We start from the raw sequence: 23,011 nt of genomic DNA on the forward strand, positions 1-23,011 counted from the left end.
CTGTTATTTCCAGATGCAGACTGGCCCTTGTAAAGTGGCTATTGTGGATGGGTCCCGGGTTTGGGTACCCCAAACGCACGCTACTTTGGTGCTGGTGAATAGTAAATGATGAGCCCTTTAAGGATCAACAGGTACAGGATGCTGTAGACTGAAATTCTCTCCCCTAGCACAGGATGTCTTGGGATGAGTGGGCTCAAGTCAATGTTCTTCACTTTCCCTGTTACTTAAATGGCATCCCTAATGGCCTCCCTGCCTGGGGGCCAGGAGAAAGGAGAATGATCTTCAAAAAAACCAAAGTATTTTTCCCCCAAAATATTTTTTATTCTTGCATAACATTTGTGTTTCCAATTGTGAATAAAAAAATTAGAAAGTAGTTACAAAACAGCAATGGGATAGACAAGGAGCAGGGCGCCTCACACACAGCAAGGCCAAATCACTTCCCATCTTCCCCTTCTTCCTCTTTAGATGAAGTGGGACCTGGCGCCTGGGACGCAAGCTCATCTGGCTTGGGGTCAGTCGGGCTTCGAATTCTCAGAATCTAGAAGACAAAACCGCCACAGCCAGTTACAGTCCTGATAACGTGCTGACCCCCACTCTGATTTGAAGGCGCCAGCCGGAGGCTTCTCCCATCAGCCACTCGGTGAACCATCACCAACAGGCGGTCAAGGGAGCATGACTCTAAACCGAACCTCCCCAAGGAGAAAGGACACACTGGGAAGGGAACCAGAAGCAGAAATTTACACCCAGGGGACGGATGGAAGTAAAGAAATTAATTAGATAAATGCAGATTTTTAAAGACTCCACTGATTATATAGGTCTCCGATTTTTATCAGCCAGGGAATCAAAATGGGCAGTGGTGACTCAAGGGCATCCACAAGTAAACCGATTCTTGTTTATCTAAGGCAGGTTTCCTATTGTAAACAAGAAAAGCTCGTGTGTCTTTTTCTTGCCCTAGGTAATACATAGAAAGAAGAACAGAAGGAGCTCCAGAGTGTACACAGAGGTCGGCAGAATGCTTTAGGCTGATCCCCTGCCTCCTGCAAGATCACACTCAAGACCATCCCAGAAAGAAATTCAAGCGGCTTCCAAAGCAGGACCTGTATATAATCACCTCAGTAATACACCTCGGAAGCTCACCCCTCTTGTGATCCAGATTAAATCTGAATGTGGGAGCTTTCCTTAGTATGTTGATTTAAGTGATTAAATAAGAACACAGCTTCATTTAGTATTACCAAGATGAGAACAGATAGTAAACACAGAGACTCAATCCCACAGCGGCTTCTGTTCAGGGACTAAGAACAGGAATTTTCCTTCAACGCAGACTCAGGAAGGCACAGCGCACACATAAGCCTTCTCACTAATAAATCAGTTTTGGGGCCACTGTTGGGATTCGTTCGAAGAAACTATTGTAGACAGTCAAGTGAGAAGGTGTGCTAACCCTGGCTTTGGGGGCCTGATCTGGCAAAAATAACCCACGTCCATTTCTGGTGACGGCTGAAAGGCCTGAAGGAACTTTGGCAAAATGATATCCTAATGGTCACTCTAACCCAGACATATAAGTATTGATCGGCAATGGTCAGCTCCTGTATTTCCCATTAGGCCAGACCTACCTTAAGTTGTAGGCAGGCTAAGTCCAAAAGCAAAGCCAGCAAAAAATGCTGTTCCTTTCTGTGACTTGGCCAACAGCCCCGAGCTGACACCGTACACCAGGCTTCCTGACCTGTGGGAACAGCTGGCCATTCTACTATGGCCATGCTATGGCAGCAGTCCTCCTGTTAAAGGGATGGCAATGCTACTCGAGCCTAATAATCATATAGTGTTTTTGCTGATACAAGGGAAATAGCAAGATGTCATCATGGACAGTCTACCTTGTGGACATTGGGATCCACTTTACAAGGGTGACCTTCATTCCAGTCATCTCTCTACAGATTCAAGTTGAATATGTCAATATAGTATTTTCATGATCCCAATCAGGAAGACTGCTTTAGTTTTGTGGGTGGACAGAAGGCTCAATGGTCACAGTCTAAGGTGACCCCTTACATTCTCCCCAACTTCTATCTTTCTTGAAGATGTGCTTTGTGGAAGGTAAAAACCATTATTTATGACTATTTCCAATATTGCCACTTTCCCCAAACATTTCCCCCCAGTCTTAGGCAGGCTGTAGCTAAGATAGAAGATCTACTGAACATCTTAAAGAAAAAGCCAAAACCACTTTCCAACCCTCCTCCCCATTAACTTTTCTTTTCCCATGACTTTAGCAGTTAATCTACAACCTACAAAAGTGAATTCATATGAAAAAAATACAATATAAAAGGAGACAAAACTCAAGTGATTCCTGCTAGTGTCTTTCTGTCTCTGTCTCTCTCTCTGTCTCTCTCTCTCTCTCTCACACACACACACACACACACACACACACACACACACACACACACTCTCTCCTTCCTTCTTCCTTAAATCCTTCAGTCTGGGACTGGTAACCTCGAAGGATATTGGGACACCTTCAGCACAGAGTGTTGAAATATATTTTCCCAGCCTAGCACCCATGGAAATTCTAACTTAAGAGCAATTCCTTCTTCCTTGTCTCAGGAAATTAGTTATCTAGAAAGGAATCCTACTGACAGCCTATTGACTATCCAGCCTCACCCATGTGGGGTAGAAAATTTTGCCTAAAGTTGAATAGGTAATGCCCCAAATGGCAACCTTGGAATGCCTGGGAGTCACAAATTCCATTAAAACGATCTATAACAGGTGAAGAGAGTGCCCAGAAAAACTATCTCCAAATACAAGATATAGATAATGAAAAAAGACCAGCAAAGGTTCTGGTGGGAGGTAGTCCCAAGTCATCTGGGCAGAGGGAGTTATTTTTTCAGATTTTTTTTTTAGGGGAAAGGGGGAAAAAAAGATGTTTTCACACTGTTTTCAAGCACAAAATGTTTATTTTTCTCCTTAATATATACAGTCTCTTGGGGATTTCGTTCCACTGACTGTCTGTTTACAAGGATGGAACTAACAGGCAATAGTGACTCCAGACAGTTCCAATGCAAGCTCAAAGAGGAATGGAAGGTAGGGAGTGGGGATGTGGGGAATGAGAACAGTCTCCTAATGTTTGCTCATGAAGCATACAGACATGAATCTAAAAACAAACAAATCAAATATACATGTTACAGAGAACAGAAATCTCTTACTACAGTCAGTATTTTGCCCAGGCAGAAGACTCTGCCTAATAGTCTATAAAATTCAATTCTAACTGAATTGATGGAATAATATATTCTCAAAGGGTACAAACCAAATAATTTGACAGTTCTAAGAATGCTCCAAAGTACAATAGAATGATACAGTTCCCATGTTTGGCAGCACAGGGCATTCTGCTTTCCAGCAGGGAGTATAAAACATCTTTGCAGGAAGAGAACAGTGTGCCTTCAGCATTCCACCATGGAAAGTTTTCTTATCCCACGCCTAGAATGAGCCTGTCGAGGTCGACCTGTCTATGAAAAGGAAGCTTGCCAGAGACAAACTGACTTTCTATCAGTCACCTGTGGAGTGATGGAGAGTCCACAGCCCATAACAGGGATCAAACTGGGGTAGGCTTTGGGGCACAGAGAGGGAAGAGGGAGGCTGCTCCCACGCTCCAGTGCAAAGAGAGAAAGAAAAGCCTGGCAAAAGGAGCTGGTCAGGTAATATTGTTCTGAAAGATGTGTTTAGTCAGAAGGCAAATAGCAGAGACACTTTGAACACTGTCTCTGCCTTGGATTCAGTTTGTTCCTCACAGAACAGCACCACAGGCCTAAAGGAAGACAGAAACCCGCAGGAGGGCTGTCTATTCTCAGAGTGAGCCATTTAAAGTGGTGCTTTTCTTTGCTTTGCACCAACAAAGCACATACAGATTTCAAATCAAACTGACTTACGCATGTCCTTTTGGGTAAAGTGTGGCAAAATTTGGATACTTAACTAAGGAAGAGAAGAAAAAAATTTTCTCTGAGGTCCCTGTTAACAGAAAGAAGTCACCACCTGTACCATTATGTACCTCGGACAGAACTACTCTGGCCAAAGTTATTACCTGGCTCCTACTCTGGCCAAAGTTATTACCTGGCTCTCTGTGCAGGATACCTTTACAGCTTCCAAATATGTTCCTTGAAGAACACTTCCCCCCCCAAAATCCTCTTTTTTCTTTCTCATTGGATAAACTCAAAGGAGATTTAGGTTTTTTGACCATCACACAAATCTCAACCTAACATTTGGAACCCTTTGATAGTCAAGGTTATCTTCTCATTAGAATGAAAGAAAAAAAACCACATTTACGTAGAAACTACAACAAAAAAATGACCACAAGCTTCAGTTTCAAAGTGTATAAACTCTGCATATCTTTGCAACTTAAAATAGGGAAATTGTTTTTGACCTCACAAGCAAACTATAAATAAAATGCCTTTCCAATATATATATATATATATGTATATACGTATATATGTTTCTCTATATAGATATATTTTACATCTCTTTCCAGTAAGGAACTGAAAAGTCAAAATTCAAGGCACTCAAATACTCCTGCAGGATTAATACAATATTGTCGTCATCATCAAGTCAAGTACAGGGAGTTATTTGTGTTTTCAAGAACGTTAAGTATATACCACAATCACAACAATGGAGAATAAATTGTCTTTAGCAGTGAAATATGTAAATATTGCCATGAACAAACCCATCCTTGAGATATGGCTTGTGGTGGGTTCTACCAAGCTTGCTGTGGTTATAGCTGAAGCCACCAAAGCTACACAGACAAATCGCATCCCCAGGCTCAAATACTGTCTTGGAAATGTGTGTGTCAAAAAGAGAGAAGGAGAGGGAGAGAGAAAGATGGAGAGGGAGGGGAAGAAGGAAAGGAAGAAGAGGAGAGAGAGAATGAGAATGAATGTGTGTGTTTTAGGAGAACACCCTGTTTTACAGGTGAGTCAGAAAGCTAGGTGATTCTCAGCTTGGGGCTGCATGGATTGACAGCAGGTTGCTGCAGGTATACTGGGAATAACTGCAAACCCGTTTTGCTCAGGCTTGGAAATGGTACAAGGTTATGCCCTCTAATCCCAGGCTGGCCCACCGGGTCTGGCCACTGCACACCATACACAGGTGCCGGGAACATTCCTCCATATGGACACGGAGGGAGCACGTAAGGTGGGACTGGGCCAGAAAGGGGAGTACCTGTCATAGGCATTGGCAGGGCTGGAGTGACTCCGGGAATTAATGCAGCTGACACAGGGCCAGGCACTGGAACAAGATATTGTTTCCCCACTCCCGTTCTGACTGAATTAACCTACAAAACACAAAGACACGCAGAAGGATTATGCTCAGGTTGACTAGCCAGGGTCAACACAATCTGTTTGCTTCAACCCTGGGAGTTCTTTAGGAACCTGCCAAGCAGACATCTCTGTCTCTAAGAGAAAGCAGTCACTGAACCATGCTTGGGCCTTCTAATGGGTCCACCACTCAATCAGGACTTGGGGTTGAGAGGTGGAGAACTACAAACCATCAGACCATCTTTTCCCTCCTGACTCATAACCTACTTCTCCCCAGTGTTCAGCAGAGAGAACCCCTCCAGGTATTTTAAGAAGCTAACATCTCACCTGAAATGTCCAGGTGAATAAGGCAGGACCTTCATTTTCAAAGGGGAGAACTCAAAGGAGCTCTGATAGCGCTAAGCCGAACCTCCATTGTTGGCTGAAGGTCCTTTGAACACAAAAGGTTAACTTAAAACCTGCCCCTCCCGTACAAAAGAGCTCAAGTTTGACATCCAGCTGCACCACAAAATGGGGAGGAGCCAAAGGTGCCCCTGGTTTGGGAAGAAAGCACCTCAGATTAACAATGTAAAGAAGCAGAAAAGCCCTCAGGGCAGGGATGGTGGAATGAGGATCATCTGGACATAAGAAACTGTGGCTCTTGTGCACATTTCAAATAGAATGGTTTAAGTCTTCCTACTGGGGGCCAGTCAGTTACAAAGCACGACCTGGCTGCTTTTGGGGGTACGCTTGGTTTGATACTCAATGTTGGAAAAGCAACTGGGGCCCAAGGCTGGGGTGTGTGTGTGTGTGTGTGTGTGTGTGTGTTCTGTAAAATCTATTCCCCAACAAGGAAATGAACAGACTGTTTTCAAGGTAAAAAATCAAACCATCAACAGCAATAAGAAAGCATGCTCCAACTCATTAATAATTAAAGAAATGCAAATAAAAGCAGCGCTAAGATTCCACTTCACACTCAGAAGAGTGAGAAAAAGGAACATGACAAATGTAGAGTATCTGCAAGAGAATAGGTAAGTCCTACACATAAAGGAAATCAAAAAGAAAATCAAAGAAAAGGTGTCATATGAACAAGTCGCAGCTCTTTCATATTGAAAAAAAAAAAAAACCTGGAAACTAAGGGAATGTTCAACAATTAGGGAATGACTGAACAAATTATAGTATGTGAATACAATGGAATATCATTGTTCTGCTATAAGAAATGATGTAAGGGTTGTCTTCAGAGAAACCTGGGAAGAACTTTATGAACTGATACAGTATGAAGTGATCAGAACCAGGAGAGCAATTTAGACTATAACATTATAAAATGAATACTTTTGAAAGGCTTAAGAACTCTGTTTAACACAATGATTAATCATAAATCTAGAGGATCCATGAGAAAGAAATGATACCTCCACCCCTCACAGAGATGTTATGGATCAGCTCAGAATAGATAGGTTTTGGGATATGGCCTACACAGGAATTTGTTTTGCTTGACTTTGCATATGGATTACAAGAGTTGTTTTTTGTTTGTTTGTACTGGGAGAGGCATTTTCTCTTCAAAAATGATTATTAGCTGAAAAAAAAAAATTTAAGTAAGTTCTAGGCCAAAGTTCTGGATGAAGGGAGGAAAGGGCTATGTGAGACATAAAAAATTTCACTTAATTATGTCTTACAAAGTCTACTCTGAACAAAAGCTTATGTTGAAATAAATCCAAGTCCATAGACTCCAGGTTAAGGAACTTGGCGCTATCACCTTAGAGCAGCTGATGTCAGTCAAGTGTCAGGAAAAAAGAAAAATAATAGAAGTGACCCTCAAGTGTGAATGACCCATACCTACTCTGAGAGGGTCATGGGACTGTGTTTTCTTAAAACAAACAATGGCAGAGGACTGCCAAATGATGACATTTATGGGCGGCCTTAACAGTGAGGTATATTAATTCAGGTGGAAGGGAAGTTGGGGCACAGATTAAAAACACTGACACTCGTCAGTTTTTTGAGAGTTCTGTTTTTTATTCTCTCCTCCCAATTTAGACTCCTGATGCTGTGAGCTTTTTTTGATTAGTGTACTTAGAGTTTTTTTCCCCCTCCTCCCAAAGCTAATGTTTCTCTAATATCTTCACAATTTTTCACAAAGCTCTTACTGTAACAACTCTGGGTATTGTCTGTCCACATAAGTTGCTTTCAAGTCAGGCACTACCTTGACCTGAAGTGGCAGTAAGCTGCTACACATATTCAAAGAATAGCTCTAAGAAAAAAAAAAACTTTCTTGGTGGAAAACCTGATTTCACACTTACTCCAACAGCTCTTTTCAATCCATCTAATACTCCTGAATGGCCTGAAAGTTAGAACTGCTTCCCTATAAAGTTGTAACAAATTCAGTTTCAGGACTAGAGACGGATATGGACCTTAGTTCAAGAGTAGCAGAAAAGTCCATTCCCAACTAAACGAAGTCCTTAAGAAAAGGGACCCTGCCACTCACATTCTGAATACAGAGTAAGCTCTGATGGCTCAAGGGGACCATACTGAATATTATGGACATATGCTATTGTCCTATTCTATTTCAGACGTGCCCTTCTTGGAGTAGGGAAAAGAGTGATGGTGAAGGCAATTCTGTTTCATCTTACATCATAACTAGATTCTTCTTTTTAGATGGTTTCTGGGATAGGAAATAGTGGATGGCTCTACTGACCTTCTGGTTCTCTTTGAATAAAAAAAAATTAAGCAGCAATGCTGGAAAAAAATTAAATTACAAATTGAGCTGGAAGAATTCAGTTAGATTTAAAGATTCAAACTACTTTTCAGCATAGTGACAGAGAAAAATTACTTTAGGTAAATTTAAGTAGTTGTTTACCACAGTCCTGGGATTTGTTAATAGGACAACTCTAATAGAAAGATTATTAATCTGGCCTGATATTCTTTTTGCTAGTTTCTTGATCTCCCTATTTCCTTCAGGCTCAAATCTTGACGCCATTCTGAATTTAACACTGTCTCTTTTTGATACTGTTTATCAGTTCAGTCTCTAATTCCCATTGATTTTCCTTCCTTTGAAATGTTGTATCTCTCTCCTTCCATAACAGACATTTCTCTACTCTAGGGCCCCTTCACTCTGTGTTTGGAGTTGATATAGGTACTAATGCCATTACCTCATCCATAAGCAAGCTGGTCCCCTTGTGACACAGCCTAAAATAAAAGAGAAAATTCTTTCTCCCTCAGTTCAACCAGAGATAATACTGGAATTTTTCACAAGGTGTTTTTACAAGAAAATAAGCAAAAACAAAGCAGCAAAACATACAAATTACAGAAATAGATGAATCTGCTGAGCATAAGTTTCCGATTCAAGCTTAAACCAAGAAACAGTTTATCGGACAATCAATCCCTTGGTTTCTGTTCTTCACTTTCAAAAAAAAAAAAAAGATGTGAAAGACACTTCAGTGTCCTTCCAGAACACTCTTCAGAGAAGGCAGGAACAATCCTCTAGCCGGGTAGGTCAGACTTAAAAAAATACTGCTATCATTCGTTTTTATATCACCTGCATTATTCCTGGCCAGATCATACTCTTAACTGTTTAATGGGGTGTCATGTAGTAGCTCTTTACATGACATTATCCAGATCCCACACAGACATGTCACCTCTCATCTAACAACAAGCATTTTCCTTCCCTCTTATGAAAGGCAAGGAGGTATCCCCTCACAATTATGTCAGACAAATGCTAATTTTTCAGGTCTTTTCAGAAAAGGAGATTATTTGATCTCACTACCTTGGAATCAAGTAGGAACCACTATCTGCTGAATTACTAAGATCAAGTCCTAAAACATTTTAGATCCAATTAATTTTTTTCCCTTTCTCCAGGTCATCATTTGCCAGTCTCTTTTAGGCAAGTATCTGATGCCCACATTGCTGAGAACTGATGAATCTGGTAGAGAGGTGAATGGGGATGTTGGTGGAAAGGCTCGTCCCTGATCTAATTGCAATGAAAAGAAAAAGTGATTACTTTGGAAGCACCACTGCTTTGAAGAGTTCACTTTCTAAATATATAGAAGCTCTTTGACAGGATTCTCCAAAGGTAAGGTAAACTGAAGAACTTAACAAGGTACTCTCTATGTCAGGCATAGTCTTTCAATAGATGCTTTCATCATAAGGTGAAACATAAATGGGTCTCATTGCATCCAGCAAAATTAAGTCAATTAGCCGTTCATGAACCTATTATTGTAGCCTTAAAGAATCAGAAAAACAAACCCATGAATTTGTCATCCCTTGTAAAGACTATCCCTGAACAGAACTATGTGCCAAAGTGCCTTTCTTCTGTTTAGGTTTGTTTGTGTTTTTTAGATGGGTTAGGGTAGAGAAAGGACAAATGAAATCCTTCCTGAGCTAATTAGTAACAAGCATACACTCTGTTCATCCTCCATAGTCAGGAAGAAGAGAAATGATTATTCTCCATTCAGGAGGTAGAAATTAAATAGTAAAAGGGAGAAGTCATGGCCAAGCTTAACTGAAGAGTCATCCCACTTTGGAATCAGAACCAGAAATCCATTACTGAAACTCGGGCTAATGTTGTTCACACTAAGTATGTTTTCCTAACCCAAGAGAAAAGCATTTAGGCTGAAGAGGGTTGGTAGAAGATATTCTACCATTCTGTTTTTTTTTCTTCTCCCCAAGTTCAGTCTTGATCCCTGAAGTGTGATCCTTGAAGGCACATCAATAAAATATAAACTCTTTGGGCTAAGGAACTTTTTCTTGTCTCTATCCAATGCCTTGTACCTGGTAGTTATTCAGTAAACCTTATTGATTGGAATCTTTGGGGGAAAATTTCCCTCAAAACTGATCTTTTCTTGAGGGGATGATAGAAGATGTGCAATAAACATTTCTTTCATGGTGCATTGGACGAAAGTGAGAGAATTAGGAAGGGAGAGGATGAAAGAAAGAAGAAAGCAGGGAGGCATAGAACAGCCAATGACTCCTTCATCCAATTGCTGTAAATGTTTATCAGAGCAGAAACAACACATTTTGAAATTTAAGCAACACTGAGAATTACATGTACAAGGAAAGGAAGGTCACTAACGTTGGACTGCAGACCCCCCCGGATCTGGAGTCGGAGAATCACAGGAGGTGGGATCTCCTTGGTCTTCTCCCCCCCCAAACAGGAGTCAAGTTCTTCCATGAACAGGTCACACAGTGTAACTAATGGAAATCAGGGACTAGAAAGGCAGGTTAAGCAGGACTAGTCGGACACCAGAAAAAAGGAATGCTAACAAGTGAGTATTACGCAGACAAGAGATTCCCAACACCAGTGGGTCTCAGAGGATCGGTTTTAGAGCTCTGTGCAGCCCAGTGAGGTGGACGTTGTTCCATAAGAAGGGATCCCTGCTTTCCAGGGCCCCTTCTGGACAAGAGCAGGCTCTCCCTCGGCCCTCCAACCCCTTGCCACTCTGCCTTCCCCAGAAACTGTCACTTACGCCACGTGCCTCATTTTGTGCCTGAGCAGGATTTGCTCGGGGTTCCATGTCTTGCCTTTTCTGATTCTGTTTCAGCTGGTTTAGGGAAGGCTTTGTCTGAGCAGCTCCCACAGTCTTGCTTGTCCATTCATCCACTAGCTTGTGCAAATCATCCGTGAACATCCCTTTCTTGTTGTTGCTATTATTGACTTGTGCCTGGACTTGCAGGGTGGCTGGGGGCACCGGCTCGGGACCCGTTACCAGACTGGTGGTGGAAGATCCTAGGAAATCACACACAAGGCAGGATCAATTATAAGGCTGACACAAGGGCCTTCCATGATTTGAGTTATTTTTGACATGACTGCACCGGAGAACACCTTTGCTTCAAGAGTTGGTCTGGAGAAAGGGGGCCTTTTTTTCCAGAATTTTTCAATCCAATTCCTGATATGTCCCATACTTTGCCTATCATTGAATTCTGGACTGAGGAAGTGCAGGACACAGGCCTCCCTCTTTGGGAATATTTTATCAACTATCGCACATGGTGGGGAAGAGCCATGACAAATAGTTTGGCTATTCTTACGGTAGCTTTTCCAATTTGTTTTTATGAACAGCACCCATCTGTTCTACCACAAGCATTTCATCACCATGGTTCAGTGCTCCCTGTGCACAGAGCAAGTACAAAACCAAATCTCCAAGCTTGGTTCCCGGAATGGGAACAGCATGGACCTCATGGCTTGGGAGTGAACAGAGAAAGAACATGATAACAAGATTTATATGTCCAGAAAAAATGCTTATTACAACAGGCCAGATTTTTTTTTTTTTTTAAGTCCAATAAGTTCCAGTTACCTGGAGATTCTAATTAATTTTAAAAGTATCAGTAAGGGAATTGGAGGTAGAAGTTCAGTTTCTCTCAGTATTGGTTGGTATGTGTGAATATTTAGGAGTGTCAGGCCAAGAAGTAACATGCTTTTGTTGTGAGCTGGCTGGGCAGCTTTCCACAAACATGAAACTTTAACGAATTAAACCAGGTAGAAGGAAACCTGTTTCACTACTTGGAGAAATACTTTGTACTATCATAAACTAAAGTGGAATGTAAGGTCTTTGAGGGCAGGGCTTTTGAATTTTTTCTGTCGTCAGTTCCTGGAACACAGTGAGCACTTCATAAATGCTTTTGGAATTGACATTAAAAATTGGATAAACACCATAACGTTTGGCTATGATATTATTTTTCCCCGATATTCATTATTGTAATTAAATCAATCCCTTTGTTGAGTTAAGGGCTTGGCCCATATGATAGAATTTCTTTTTAAAAAATTTGACAGATAATTTTTTATTTAAAATTCTGGGTAAGTTATAAATGGAAAAGCAATCCGATTATGAACTTGCTTAAAAAAAAACCTAATAAAAAAATTGAAATTAACATTTTTATTTTGAAAATTTAACCAGAGACCATCTCTTCAAACAAACAGTTCAGAAACACAATGCACTATATGAGTCTATTTTAGTAATTAGCAATGAACAAGCACGGACACAGATGCCTATTTCTAATTGAAAATTTTCAACGAATGGCTGAATAAAGCAGTCCAGGTAAACCAGTAACCCATTTAATCCTGGACATTTTTCATTTTGCATTGATATTCATTCTATTTTTAAAAAAAACTTTTGGAGAATATTTATTCTGGTGATTTAGGAAAAGGAGCCAATTAGTTATTAGTAATTTATGGATCTAGGGAAAAAAGGAGTCCTTGAAATAATGTTGGTAATGAAATAAATGGGAACAGGGAAGAAAAAGCATGAAGGCAGGATGAGATGAGGAGCAGAGATGCTGCTGTACGGAAGCTGCAGGACCATCCAGACACAACAGCCACTTCCATGGCAGCAACAGCCAGGTTATTCCACAAGCATCAATCATAGACATGGGTGTCCGTCTACTCATTCACGCACACAGCGCCCAGCCAGCACCATTTTTGCAAGAACATCAATGAAACCCTGATGATATAGCCAAGAAAGGAAATGACCCCATGCAATGGAGAAAATATGAAAAGGAGGAAAAAAAAATCAGATAATTACTACTACTGTGCTCTTTCCCTAGGCATAGACGTTTCAGGGTGGACCCTACAAGGTAAAACAATACAAGACACACAGAGTTAGGCAGGACAGTATACTTCTGCTGTACAAGCTACTGTATGTTCAAGCAAAGGTCATCATTATGCAAGGAAGAACAGACAAAAAGTCAGCAGTTCAGAGAGAAGAGAAAAACCTCAATTAACTGGGCATCCCAAACCCACGTTAGTTAGTGTGCAGGTTAACAAATGTTTTACCAAGCACATCCACATGCCAAGAGTAATACTCGAAAGCTTCAAGTTTGACATTGTATGTGGAAACCCAATGTCTCTATAAGTTTATGAAAAAAAAAATATCCCCTTCGCTTTCCAGTACAAGCGCTTGGACCCCCGCTGTGATTAGGCACGTAAAGCGGTTTAAAATCGGTTACAAGAGCTTATTAATGCAAAGGGGAGCTGGCTAGCAGGTGATTAATAGGCTGTAAAGGACAAATTCAAAGTTTCACAAGTCCAAAAAGATACATTGTTCTGTAGGTCTGAGGCCAATTTGGAAAATATTCTAATATCCGAAGGTTTCTAAGAAGTTTGAGTATTCTGAATTCAGTGGTAATATCAAATGTAATAAAAATCAGCCCATCCTTATTTCAAAGGGCAAAAATTGATCTGGAATTAAAGTTTTTATACTCTAGTTTTGTGACATGTAACCCAAAAGCTCTTATTACCATTCCTTCTTTCAGTATTGGAAGAGTGGGGTAGGGGTGAGAAGTTAAACTTTCTTTCATAATTACCTTCCTAATTGAGGACCACTAATGGCATCCATCTTGCTTCAATTTGCTGCTTAAAAACTGCTCAAGTCGTGGGTGAGGGGCATTTAAAAATGAGTTTTGTTACACATTCTCTGTAGTGGTGGCGGCGCTGGAGATGGGAGATGTCCACCTCCTCACAAACAGTAAGGGTTAAAAGCCATGGGCCAATTGTCTAACAGATTTCTGTGTATGGATAAAGCACAATCTTTTCTCTTGCCTGTTAGAAGTACTTAGTAATTAATATAAAAGGGCATTTTCCCTTATTCTAGTTTCAATATCATTTGTTTATAATGCACTGTATTTGAGGGTTTATTGTTAATTTAGATAGATTAGTTATTATATTAAAGCTATCTGGAAACTATCACTGGGAAATGACTCCACTTTTATGATTGGACACTAGTCCACCACTTAACAAACTTTGTAATCGCCTCATAAAGAATATAGAGAGGAAGTATCTTATTTTAGAGATGGGATAAGTACATTTAAATTACTTTCCCTAAGATTACTCAACTAGATTAATGGGAGAACTAACAGCCAAAACTAAGTCTCTTTTTTATGTTCCTGAAACAACTTTCTAGTATAAAACCCATTTAAAACCATCAGTGCAAAATCACAACCCAGTGGATACCTTAGTGGGATACTCTAAAATCAAACAAGATGAAGATATATTCTTAGAGCAAGCTGACAGACCCTTTTAAGTTATAAGTTGATATGTTCTACATCCCCATTCCCTTCCAATGCTAGAAAATAGCTTTGGTCCTTAGCTGAAAATGAAGGTGCAGTTTCTTAAGTCTCTTTTTAAAAACAACTCACACAAACTCCACACCAATGTTTATCTTTATTATCCAGAGTATTTTTGTTTACTCTTCTTGGACTAAAATCCAGATCTTGGTGAGGGGATGAACTTGAAATAATGGTGAAGGAGACAGATTGTAGAAAATGGTTGTTAAAAAGTCAGAGAAAAGCCAGAGTAACCTCTTCTGTTTCTGTTTTAATATTTTCCTCACCAACTTCATGATTGTGCTAGTAATTCCCCCTATGGCTCATGGGGGGCCATAAGACTCCCCAAAAGGACCCCTGAACCACCCATCTCCTTTTTTGGCCCTTTTCCATTGACATGGCTCAAGAGACACTATGAGGCTAGTAGCACTCTATGAAAAAACGTTGCTTGAGTGGTTAATTCTTAACCTACTCAGTACCTACTTCAGTTGGCACAAATCTCAGACTACATTTCTTCTACTACACTGTGTGCTCCATGTAGGCAGGGACTAAAATTGTCCAAAATTTGCATATTATCCAATGTGTAACACAGTGTTCTTTGCACAGAGTGTGCATTTAATATGTGTCCAGTGAGTGAAGTGCAGTGTCCAATTTTTCCTTTGTTATGTTATAAATGTAATTAAATTAGTCATCATCACAGACCAGAAACAGAAATCATTCTATCTCTTCTAAGTCAATGAAGCAACCATTTGTTACGGGACCCAGTTGCAAAACACTGTCCTGGGCACTGGGGGATACAAAGGTGAATGATGGCCAGCCCTGACTTCAAGTGAACATCCTACCCACTTACATTTCCTTTATTCCCATGGCTAGTTAGTAGATTATATCTAGAACTCCTTTCCCACAATGGAAACAAGTGCTAGATTGAAGATGGTTCGAGGAATTCACACAAACCTCATGATTACTACTATGAAATTATATTGTCAGAAAAAAAAAATCTCTGCTTTCAAGACATTGAAATAGAATTTGGCACGAATTCCAAATTAAAGCTTAGGGAGATGAAATCACATTTCAACAATGAACATTTTGCAAATAACAAACATCTAAACATACACAGGAACAAATGCAGAGGACCTGAAAGAGTTAATGCTTCTAGCCATTCTAAATCTGAACAAGAAATTATGTATAATTTTCAAACACATTTATGCAAAAAAATTGCACAATCATTTAAAAACAGAGTAGTGTTGGAGGTTTTCTTTCTATCCTACTAGTGAATGAAATTGTAGTTAGGAAAAGCAAACCTTGTTCTCTCTGCAGGGAGCTGATATCAGGTGTCTTTCAAAGGATTTCAAATCTATTTTTATTTTTTGCTCTCTTTTTTTTGGAGGGGAATGGGAGAGTGGATGGAAGAAGATAACCTAGGAGATGTACCTTTAAGTCAATAGAGAGATTAAGCATTTAAAAAATTGATATATCATTTCAGTTCTGCACATATACTATTATTGAGCTATTGCGCTATGAGATAGAGACATATGGGAACATGAAGACACAAGCTACAGGACGTGTGACATACAGTTTGGCTTGCAGAGAAAAGCAGAGTATCTCCTCTTCACCCATACTTTAATATACAGATAATAACAGTAAGTGATATCACTTCCAATACATTCACATGTGTGAGACACATCCATATGACAAGTGTTAAGACAGATCAATACACAAAAAGAACCAACAACTGGATAAAATCTAGTTAAGGAGAAAACAAGTAATTTTTCTTTTGAAATATATTATCTTATCATAACATACAGATGAGAAAATAACTCTGGACAAAGATAGACAAATTCACACTGAAAATCACAGACATTCAAATGCTCTTCCTTGTGAGCTTCCCCAATCCCAAATCCATCTACCATCCATTATGCCTTCACCATCTATTCCAATACCTTTCTAGCTGATATTCCTGTCTTTCTACTCTTTACAATCAATCCCACACTCTGCCAAATAATCTTTTTAAGACAGAAATAATATCATGTCTTTTTTTTTCTCTTCCACTCTTTAATGGTTCCCCATTTCCTTAAGGGTGGTGTTTAAAACACATTAGCTGGAACTCAAGGTCCTCCACAAAACCTCGCTTTCAAAGACTTGAACACCTGGTTCAGGCATTTTTGTGCCCTTCCTATATATTCCTATATCGTGAATACTGTTTTCTTATTATCTTGCCTCTGCTCATTTGTTTATGCTACACACTCTAGAATACTCGTAACATTTTCTGCCCAAATGAATGCTCTCATATGCATTCTATCCCTTATTACTGACTTTGAGGGTACTGGCCATATCTCCTCCTCCCCTACCTCAGCGCCTGGGCAGAGGAATAGGTACTAGACAGGTGTTCAAGAAATGTCTAGTAGTAAATAAACCCCTTAATGTCCTGAAATTAACAGCTCAGAATAATTCTTTGTCATTAGACCTGTTGTTAAATGTGACCATTTTAAATATGAACACTAAGGCAATGTTGGGATTAGAAGCAGTATATTATACTGTCAGAGACTTCAAACTTTTTTCTGTCACAGATTCTTTTGGACTATAATAAAATTTATAGATCTGTTTTTTAGAGTAATAGTTTTAACTGCATAAAATAGACAATATTACAAACACCAATGATATTTACATAAGGATAGTTATAAAAATATTTAACAAAAGAGCTTATGCATCTTAGGTTAAGAAACCTAGAAGAAGAGAGAGAAGGCTGGCCTGAGTTAGGAAAACTTTACTTAAGACTTTCCTATGACATATATTGGCTGTGTAGCTCTGGGCAAGGCATTTAAATTCTAGACAGCTCTTACTGGTCTAGACAACTTTCCAAACTGGGGAGAAGGGGCTGACTTGCACTGAGAGAATTAACCCAGTGAAATCACAGTTTCAATCTCTGGTCCTATTTAGCTTTACCCAGTACAGAAAGGATCAGCTTTGGAGCCAAGAAGGCCGCTGTGATCATAGGCAAACACTCACTATCTGTGTGACCTCTGGGGCAAAGCTTTCACTGCAAAGTGGTCCTCATTTACAAAATGACCCCTGGGACTGCTGGGAAGATCAAGGGACGAAACTGATGCTAAGTCCTTTTACTGACAATGACAATAACCCGCAAAAGGGAAGCATGACAGCAAGGCCATGTAGTACCTGGACAGAAGGAGCAGGAGGACAGGATACCTCTGGCTGTAGTTTATCAAGTTTCTCATCACATTTGAGAAAAACGGAAATATTCTTTTTTGGCTTGCTGTGTTGTACAGAGCCAGCAGAGGGAGCTCCTGCTGAGGCTTTCAAAGTTGCTTCCATCAATTAATCTATTAACAAATTGACTCAACTATGTGCTCCGTTTTCTTCCATCACAAAATCCACCACTCTTCCAACCCTATCTGCCTTCCTTTTTCAAATAGTACCAAACGCTTATTTTAATGTTCTCCTACAAGGAACTGAAAACATAAGGATCAGGACTACATCCTTGCCCCAGAAATGGTGCTTCCATAGACCAATCAAAAGTAGAGAAGGGCTGAGTGAATTTAGACTTCAGAGGAACTGGGTTCAATAACTGTGCTACTTATTACTTCAGTGGGCTTGGGAAAAATCCCTTCAGTCCTGTGGCGTCCTTATTTCCAGGATGAAAAGGTTTGATGTAGTCACTCAAGCTGTCTTCCCCACTCCCACCCCAAACAACTGGGGTTAAGTGACTTGCCTAGAGTCACACAGCTACTAACTCCAAGCTTGGTGCTATATGGATTCCTTTTCAGAAAATTGACATTTTAATGCAAAATATTAACCAAACAACAACAAACAATATTCAGACTACCTATTAAGAACCCTAAAAGTTCAGTCCCTTTTTTTTCATAGCATTGCGGTAGCTTCCTTACATTTAAGTGTCAGAACCAGTATTGAATCTAAATCCTTTGACTATAAATCCAGTTCTCTTTTCACTGATTGTAATTGTTGTTTAGTCTTTCTTCATGACCCCATTTGTGGTCTTCTTGGCAGAGATATTGGTGGTTTGCCATTTTCTTCATTTTACAGATGAGGAAACTGAGGCAAACAGAGTTCAGTGACTTGCTCAGGGTCATATAGCTAGCTAGTAAGTGCCTGAGGCTGATTTGAAATCAGGTCTTCCTGACCTCAGACCCAGGACTATCTACTGAGTGATCTAGAGGCCCTTTTCTCACTCTATCATACTGTTTTCTTGGACAAGATATTTTACTCTGCTGGGTCTTAGATTTCTCCTCTGGACAATGAATGAGATGGTTGGGTGCAAAGATCCAAAATATCTTTGATATCTAAGGAAAGTTCTATGGAACCTTCCTCTAAGGAGGAGCACTAAGTTAAATGTCAAAGGGCTAGTCTTAGTTATAGGTCCATACCTGCCATTGCAAAAGTACATCTTTACTCCTTACTGAACTATTGAAACAAATAAATATGTCTGATCTCTCCTAACTTTGTGATGCCAAAGGAAGACCCAAACAAAAGAACTAGAGAGTCTCAGAGAAATTCACTTATGAAGAATCTGACAACTTAGAATGTACTTTCTATTTTTGTACTTTTTTAAAAGAAAATTTTCTTAATGAAATTTATGCTAAAATTTCTTTGTTTGCATCTTCCTCTGCCCCCAAAAGCTCTTACATAGCAAAGAATTGTTTACTTCTATTACTATCATATATATACACACATACATAGTATATATACATATATTCATATGTTTAAATTAAAATTTCATTTTCAAATGAAGATCCACCTTCTCCTTCTCTCCTCTCCTCCATTGAGAAAGCATATTGGCCATATATACAAAAACATCTCAAGCTGTACTCTGGGACCATTACCTTTCAATCAGGATTTGGGAAGCATTTCACTACTTTCAATATTGTGTGTGTGTGTGTGTGTGTGTGTGTGTGTGTGTGTGTGTGTGTGTGTGTGAGAGAGAGAGAGAGAGAGAGAGAGAGAAATTGTAAATATTGTGGTGATAAGAGTTATGCATAGGGCTCAAGTGTTTGAGTATGATGTGTTTATGGCTTCAATGATTGCGTCTTTTGAGTAAAATCCTGCTAGAAAAGGAGTACCTATAAGAGCTAGACTGCCTAGTATGATTGCAGAGGATGGGAGAAGTATGACTTGCTCAGGGTCACACAGCCAGTAAGTATTAAGTGTCCAAGATCACATTTGAACTCAGATGTTCTTGACTCCAGACCAGTTGTGCTCTATTCAATGAGCCACCTAGCTGCCCCTACTTTCAGGTCGAACATTCTCATACCCATTTTGCAGGGGCCCACATTTTCTGATCACTGGATTTGGGTGGTCTTTCCATGTCAACACGGTCCATGCTATACCATGTTCTGAGTGCTAGACTTGGGGTGAGAAAAATCTGTGCTCTTTAAGTAACACTTATGAGTTTATGGGTTCTGGGAAAAGGGGCTCTCTGAATTTCAGTTTCCTTTATCATAGTGTTGTGAGACTAAATGAGAAATTATACATAAAGTATAAGGTTGTTATTTTTCTTATCTTGGTCCCTGATGTAGCAGAAGAGAATAAATCATATTAAGGAAAAAAGGGAAGAGAGAAGCAAAAAGCATAAGACTAAAAAGAAAGAAAGTAAATGAAAAAGATTAGGCACTTGTCATTACTAAGTGACTGATGCCATTTTACATATGAAGAAACTGAGGCAGTTTAAGTGACTTGCCCAGGGGTAAATGGCTATTAAGAATCTGAGGGCAAATTTAAACTTAGGTCTTCCTAACTCTCATAGCCACTGAGCCACCTAGATGCCTAAGAAGGTCAGGGGGCACCAAACAAACCAAAATACCTATAATGGGGGTGAAGGAGAGATGGAAGGAATAAGAACAATTGAGCTAAAGGATTCATATGCTATAGAAAGTGACAAAATTAAATTTTTGAGAGCAGCTGACAATTTGTAATTACTACTTGGTAGGAAATTCTTGGTGCACACTTCCATTTCTAGAGAGGAAAATTAGAAAGACTCAAGACTTCTGTACATTTTTTGGCTTGAAATGAGAATCAAGAAAATTGAATGCTTAAGCACATAGTGGGCTTTCTAAGAAATATCCATTAAAAGTCATTCAATACAAAATGGTCTTGAATTCTGATGTCATAACACAGCTGGTTTTCTAGAGGGCTGAACAACAAGTACCTGAAGTCTAGGTGGTATTATTGAAACAATGGCATAGTACAAATGACAATTCACATTTATGTAAAGCTCTATGCTTTATAAAACACTTTCTTCAGAACCACCCCCGAGGTAGGGCTAATATTAAGCTTCCCCTCCTCCTTTTACAAATAAGGCAAATTTTACTTTTTTTTTTTTTTTTTTTACACAAATAAGGCAAATCAAGGTTCTATTTTATATGCAAGGAAAACAGATTCCGAGAGGAAAGAAGTAAATATTTAACTAATACTGATTATGTATCAGCCACTGTGCTACATGGTGTTTTTTTTTTTTTTAAACAAATATGATCTCATTTGTGTGTGTGTATGTGTGTGTGTGAGGTAGGTGCTATTATTATGTCCACTTTTTAATCGAGGAACCTGAGGCTGAGAGAGGTTCCTTGTCCTTGTTACAGGAACTAGTAAATATCACAGACTGGATTTGAATGCTGGTCCTTTTGGTCACAGGTTGAGTGCCCTATCCATCAGACCTTGCCTAATCTTCTATCTGCAACCCAAATTGTAACTAGAACCAGTCCAACCTTTTTTTTTTTTTTTTTTTTTTTTTAATAATAACACAGAGCTTGGAGGATGGAATTCTGGATTCTATTCCCAACTTGATCATTAACTTGCTCTGTGAACACAGTAAGTCCACAGTTTCCACGTCTGAAAAAAAAAAAAGTGGGTTAGACCAGATCTTTAAAGTTCTTTCTAGCTTTAACAATCAATGTATTTTTGACCTAAGTAAGCCTGCATCAGAAAACAAATTGAGTGTTCAAATTTGAAAATAAATTATGGAAAGTCAAAACTTTGGGGTCTTCACCCCAACAGCACATTTAAGGTGAATGAACTAAAGCCACAAACAAGAGGGCTGGTAAAATAGTAAATTATTTTCAAAATAGTTAATATTCAAAATAAGTAATAATAAAATTATTTACTCCCAAAGTTTTGTGCTCAGAATGAAGAAATTATAGTGCTTCCATTAAAAAATAATTTTCCAACTAAGACAATGAAGATCATTGTCTTAACTTAAAATCCTTTATTCTTTCTCATCTTGTTTTCTTTGACCCAAATGTCCTACTTCTTCTAAATCCTTGTTGACTTATTGCAATCTGTAGTGTACACATCAAACAGGCTCTCCCAGTTCAGCTTGGGAGCCTTAAGGGTTTATTTCACCAAAAAGTCTGTTATTGTTTAAGTCTGCTAATATAACAAAATACCCTACCTAGAATCTCAGAAAACACAAATTGTCTTTGGGATGACTCTCTGTTCCCAAGTTTACCAATTTTCTTAAATACTCTTTTGGTATCTTAAGAGTCCTGAATATAGACAGCTGAATATACCATCAATTGTGAACAGATGAGTCCATATATACATAGCAGCGGTCCAAATAAAATCCTTATTTTTGATGGGCATTAGTACAGGGTTAGTAAAGCTACATTTATTTAATCTGAAGGGAAAAGCCAAGTTGTACTTAACAAAAACCATGAGTAATGGAATATCTTTTTTAAATGTTGTTTTATTTCTTTCCGTCATGGTCAAAGGGAACCCAAGGTAACACATAAAGACTCAACTTTCAATGATTTGCAGTTAGTAGGGGAGTAATTGCCAGGTTACAAAAGCTTTTACATCAATAAGCAAAGGTCATTGTACCTGTAAGTCTGCAAACTTTTTCTCCTCTAATCTTTTTGTGAGGAATTAACATTTTCCTGAAACTTTGAGAACCCGAGGATAAGGAGAAGTCCTGGTAGGAAAGTTCTGTAATGTTAACAGCAAAGGGGAAACAGGTTGTCTTTTGTGCTAGAAATCTCAGAAAACTTCAGGGAAGAGGCAGATTCAACTCAGTTGGGGATCTCACAGATTGAGAATTTACATTTTATACATAGCAGGTGCTTACCAAATATTTATTAACTGGAGATCCCAGTCTACAGACTGGGCCCCCTAACAGAGTGGGAAATTAAGTTACAGCTGTGGGTGGGAATAACTCCATATCAGTGAGATACAAAGTAGCCTCTTGGCAAGGCACAAGATGACCTGAAGTCATATGACATCTGGGCAAATCATTTCACTTCTACGTGCTTCAATCTTCTCCTCTAAAAAGCGGGTTAATAATAGCACCTACCTCCTAGGGTTATTGTGAGGATAAAAGGAGACTATCTGTAAAACATTTTGCTGCCTTAAAGCATTATATAAATGCTAGCTAAGATGATAAGATTTTTATGAAAGACATGGACGTCTTCCCATTATCAAGGGTAGCAAGGAGTAGATATAATATGAATGTTTGGCATTCATATATCTTTGACTTTTGTGCAATAGACTTACCTTGTAATATTCTGCCTAGGCTAGCAATAAAATAATTTGCATTCAAATAAGACTGTAGGTCCCGATTCTGCATACTAACCAACTATGGATAGGAGAAAGTGGTCTCCTGGTAACCAGGTAATGAAAATTCCCTACAGAAAATTCACTAGGTGCAGATTCCCTATGATTTTACTTGACTATTTAATAACTATATAATTGTACTGATATATAAC

At 39.2% G+C, this 23,011-nt stretch overlaps 1 protein-coding gene across 11 annotated transcripts in view; it reads right to left on the bottom strand.

Moving 5' to 3' along the window:
• Positions 1 to 309: 309 nt before the first annotated feature.
• WNK2 (WNK lysine deficient protein kinase 2) overlaps positions 310 to 23,011 on the bottom strand; it is a 229,488-nt gene continuing 206,786 nt past the window's right edge. For 5 of the 11 annotated variants that reach the window (XM_031956948.1, XM_031956927.1, XM_023498259.2 and 2 more), the window contains 4 exons: positions 12,767 to 12,811; positions 10,718 to 10,977; positions 5,188 to 5,299; positions 310 to 538 (listed from right to left, as the gene is read on the bottom strand). In XM_031956948.1, coding sequence (XP_031812808.1) covers positions 513 to 538; positions 5,188 to 5,299; positions 10,718 to 10,977; positions 12,767 to 12,811 — 443 coding nt within the window. In that variant the 3' untranslated portion in view covers positions 310 to 512. Of the gene's footprint in view, positions 539 to 2,896; positions 3,134 to 5,187; positions 5,300 to 10,717; positions 10,978 to 12,766; positions 12,812 to 23,011 lie in introns of those variants that run through there. The other 6 variants (XM_031956956.1, XM_031956938.1, XM_031956903.1 and 3 more) reach the window with 5 other exon arrangements.

The sequence above is a fragment of the Sarcophilus harrisii genome, chromosome 1 (genome assembly GCF_902635505.1).
Source record: "Sarcophilus harrisii chromosome 1, mSarHar1.11, whole genome shotgun sequence".
Taxonomy (NCBI): Eukaryota; Metazoa; Chordata; class Mammalia; order Dasyuromorphia; family Dasyuridae; genus Sarcophilus; species Sarcophilus harrisii.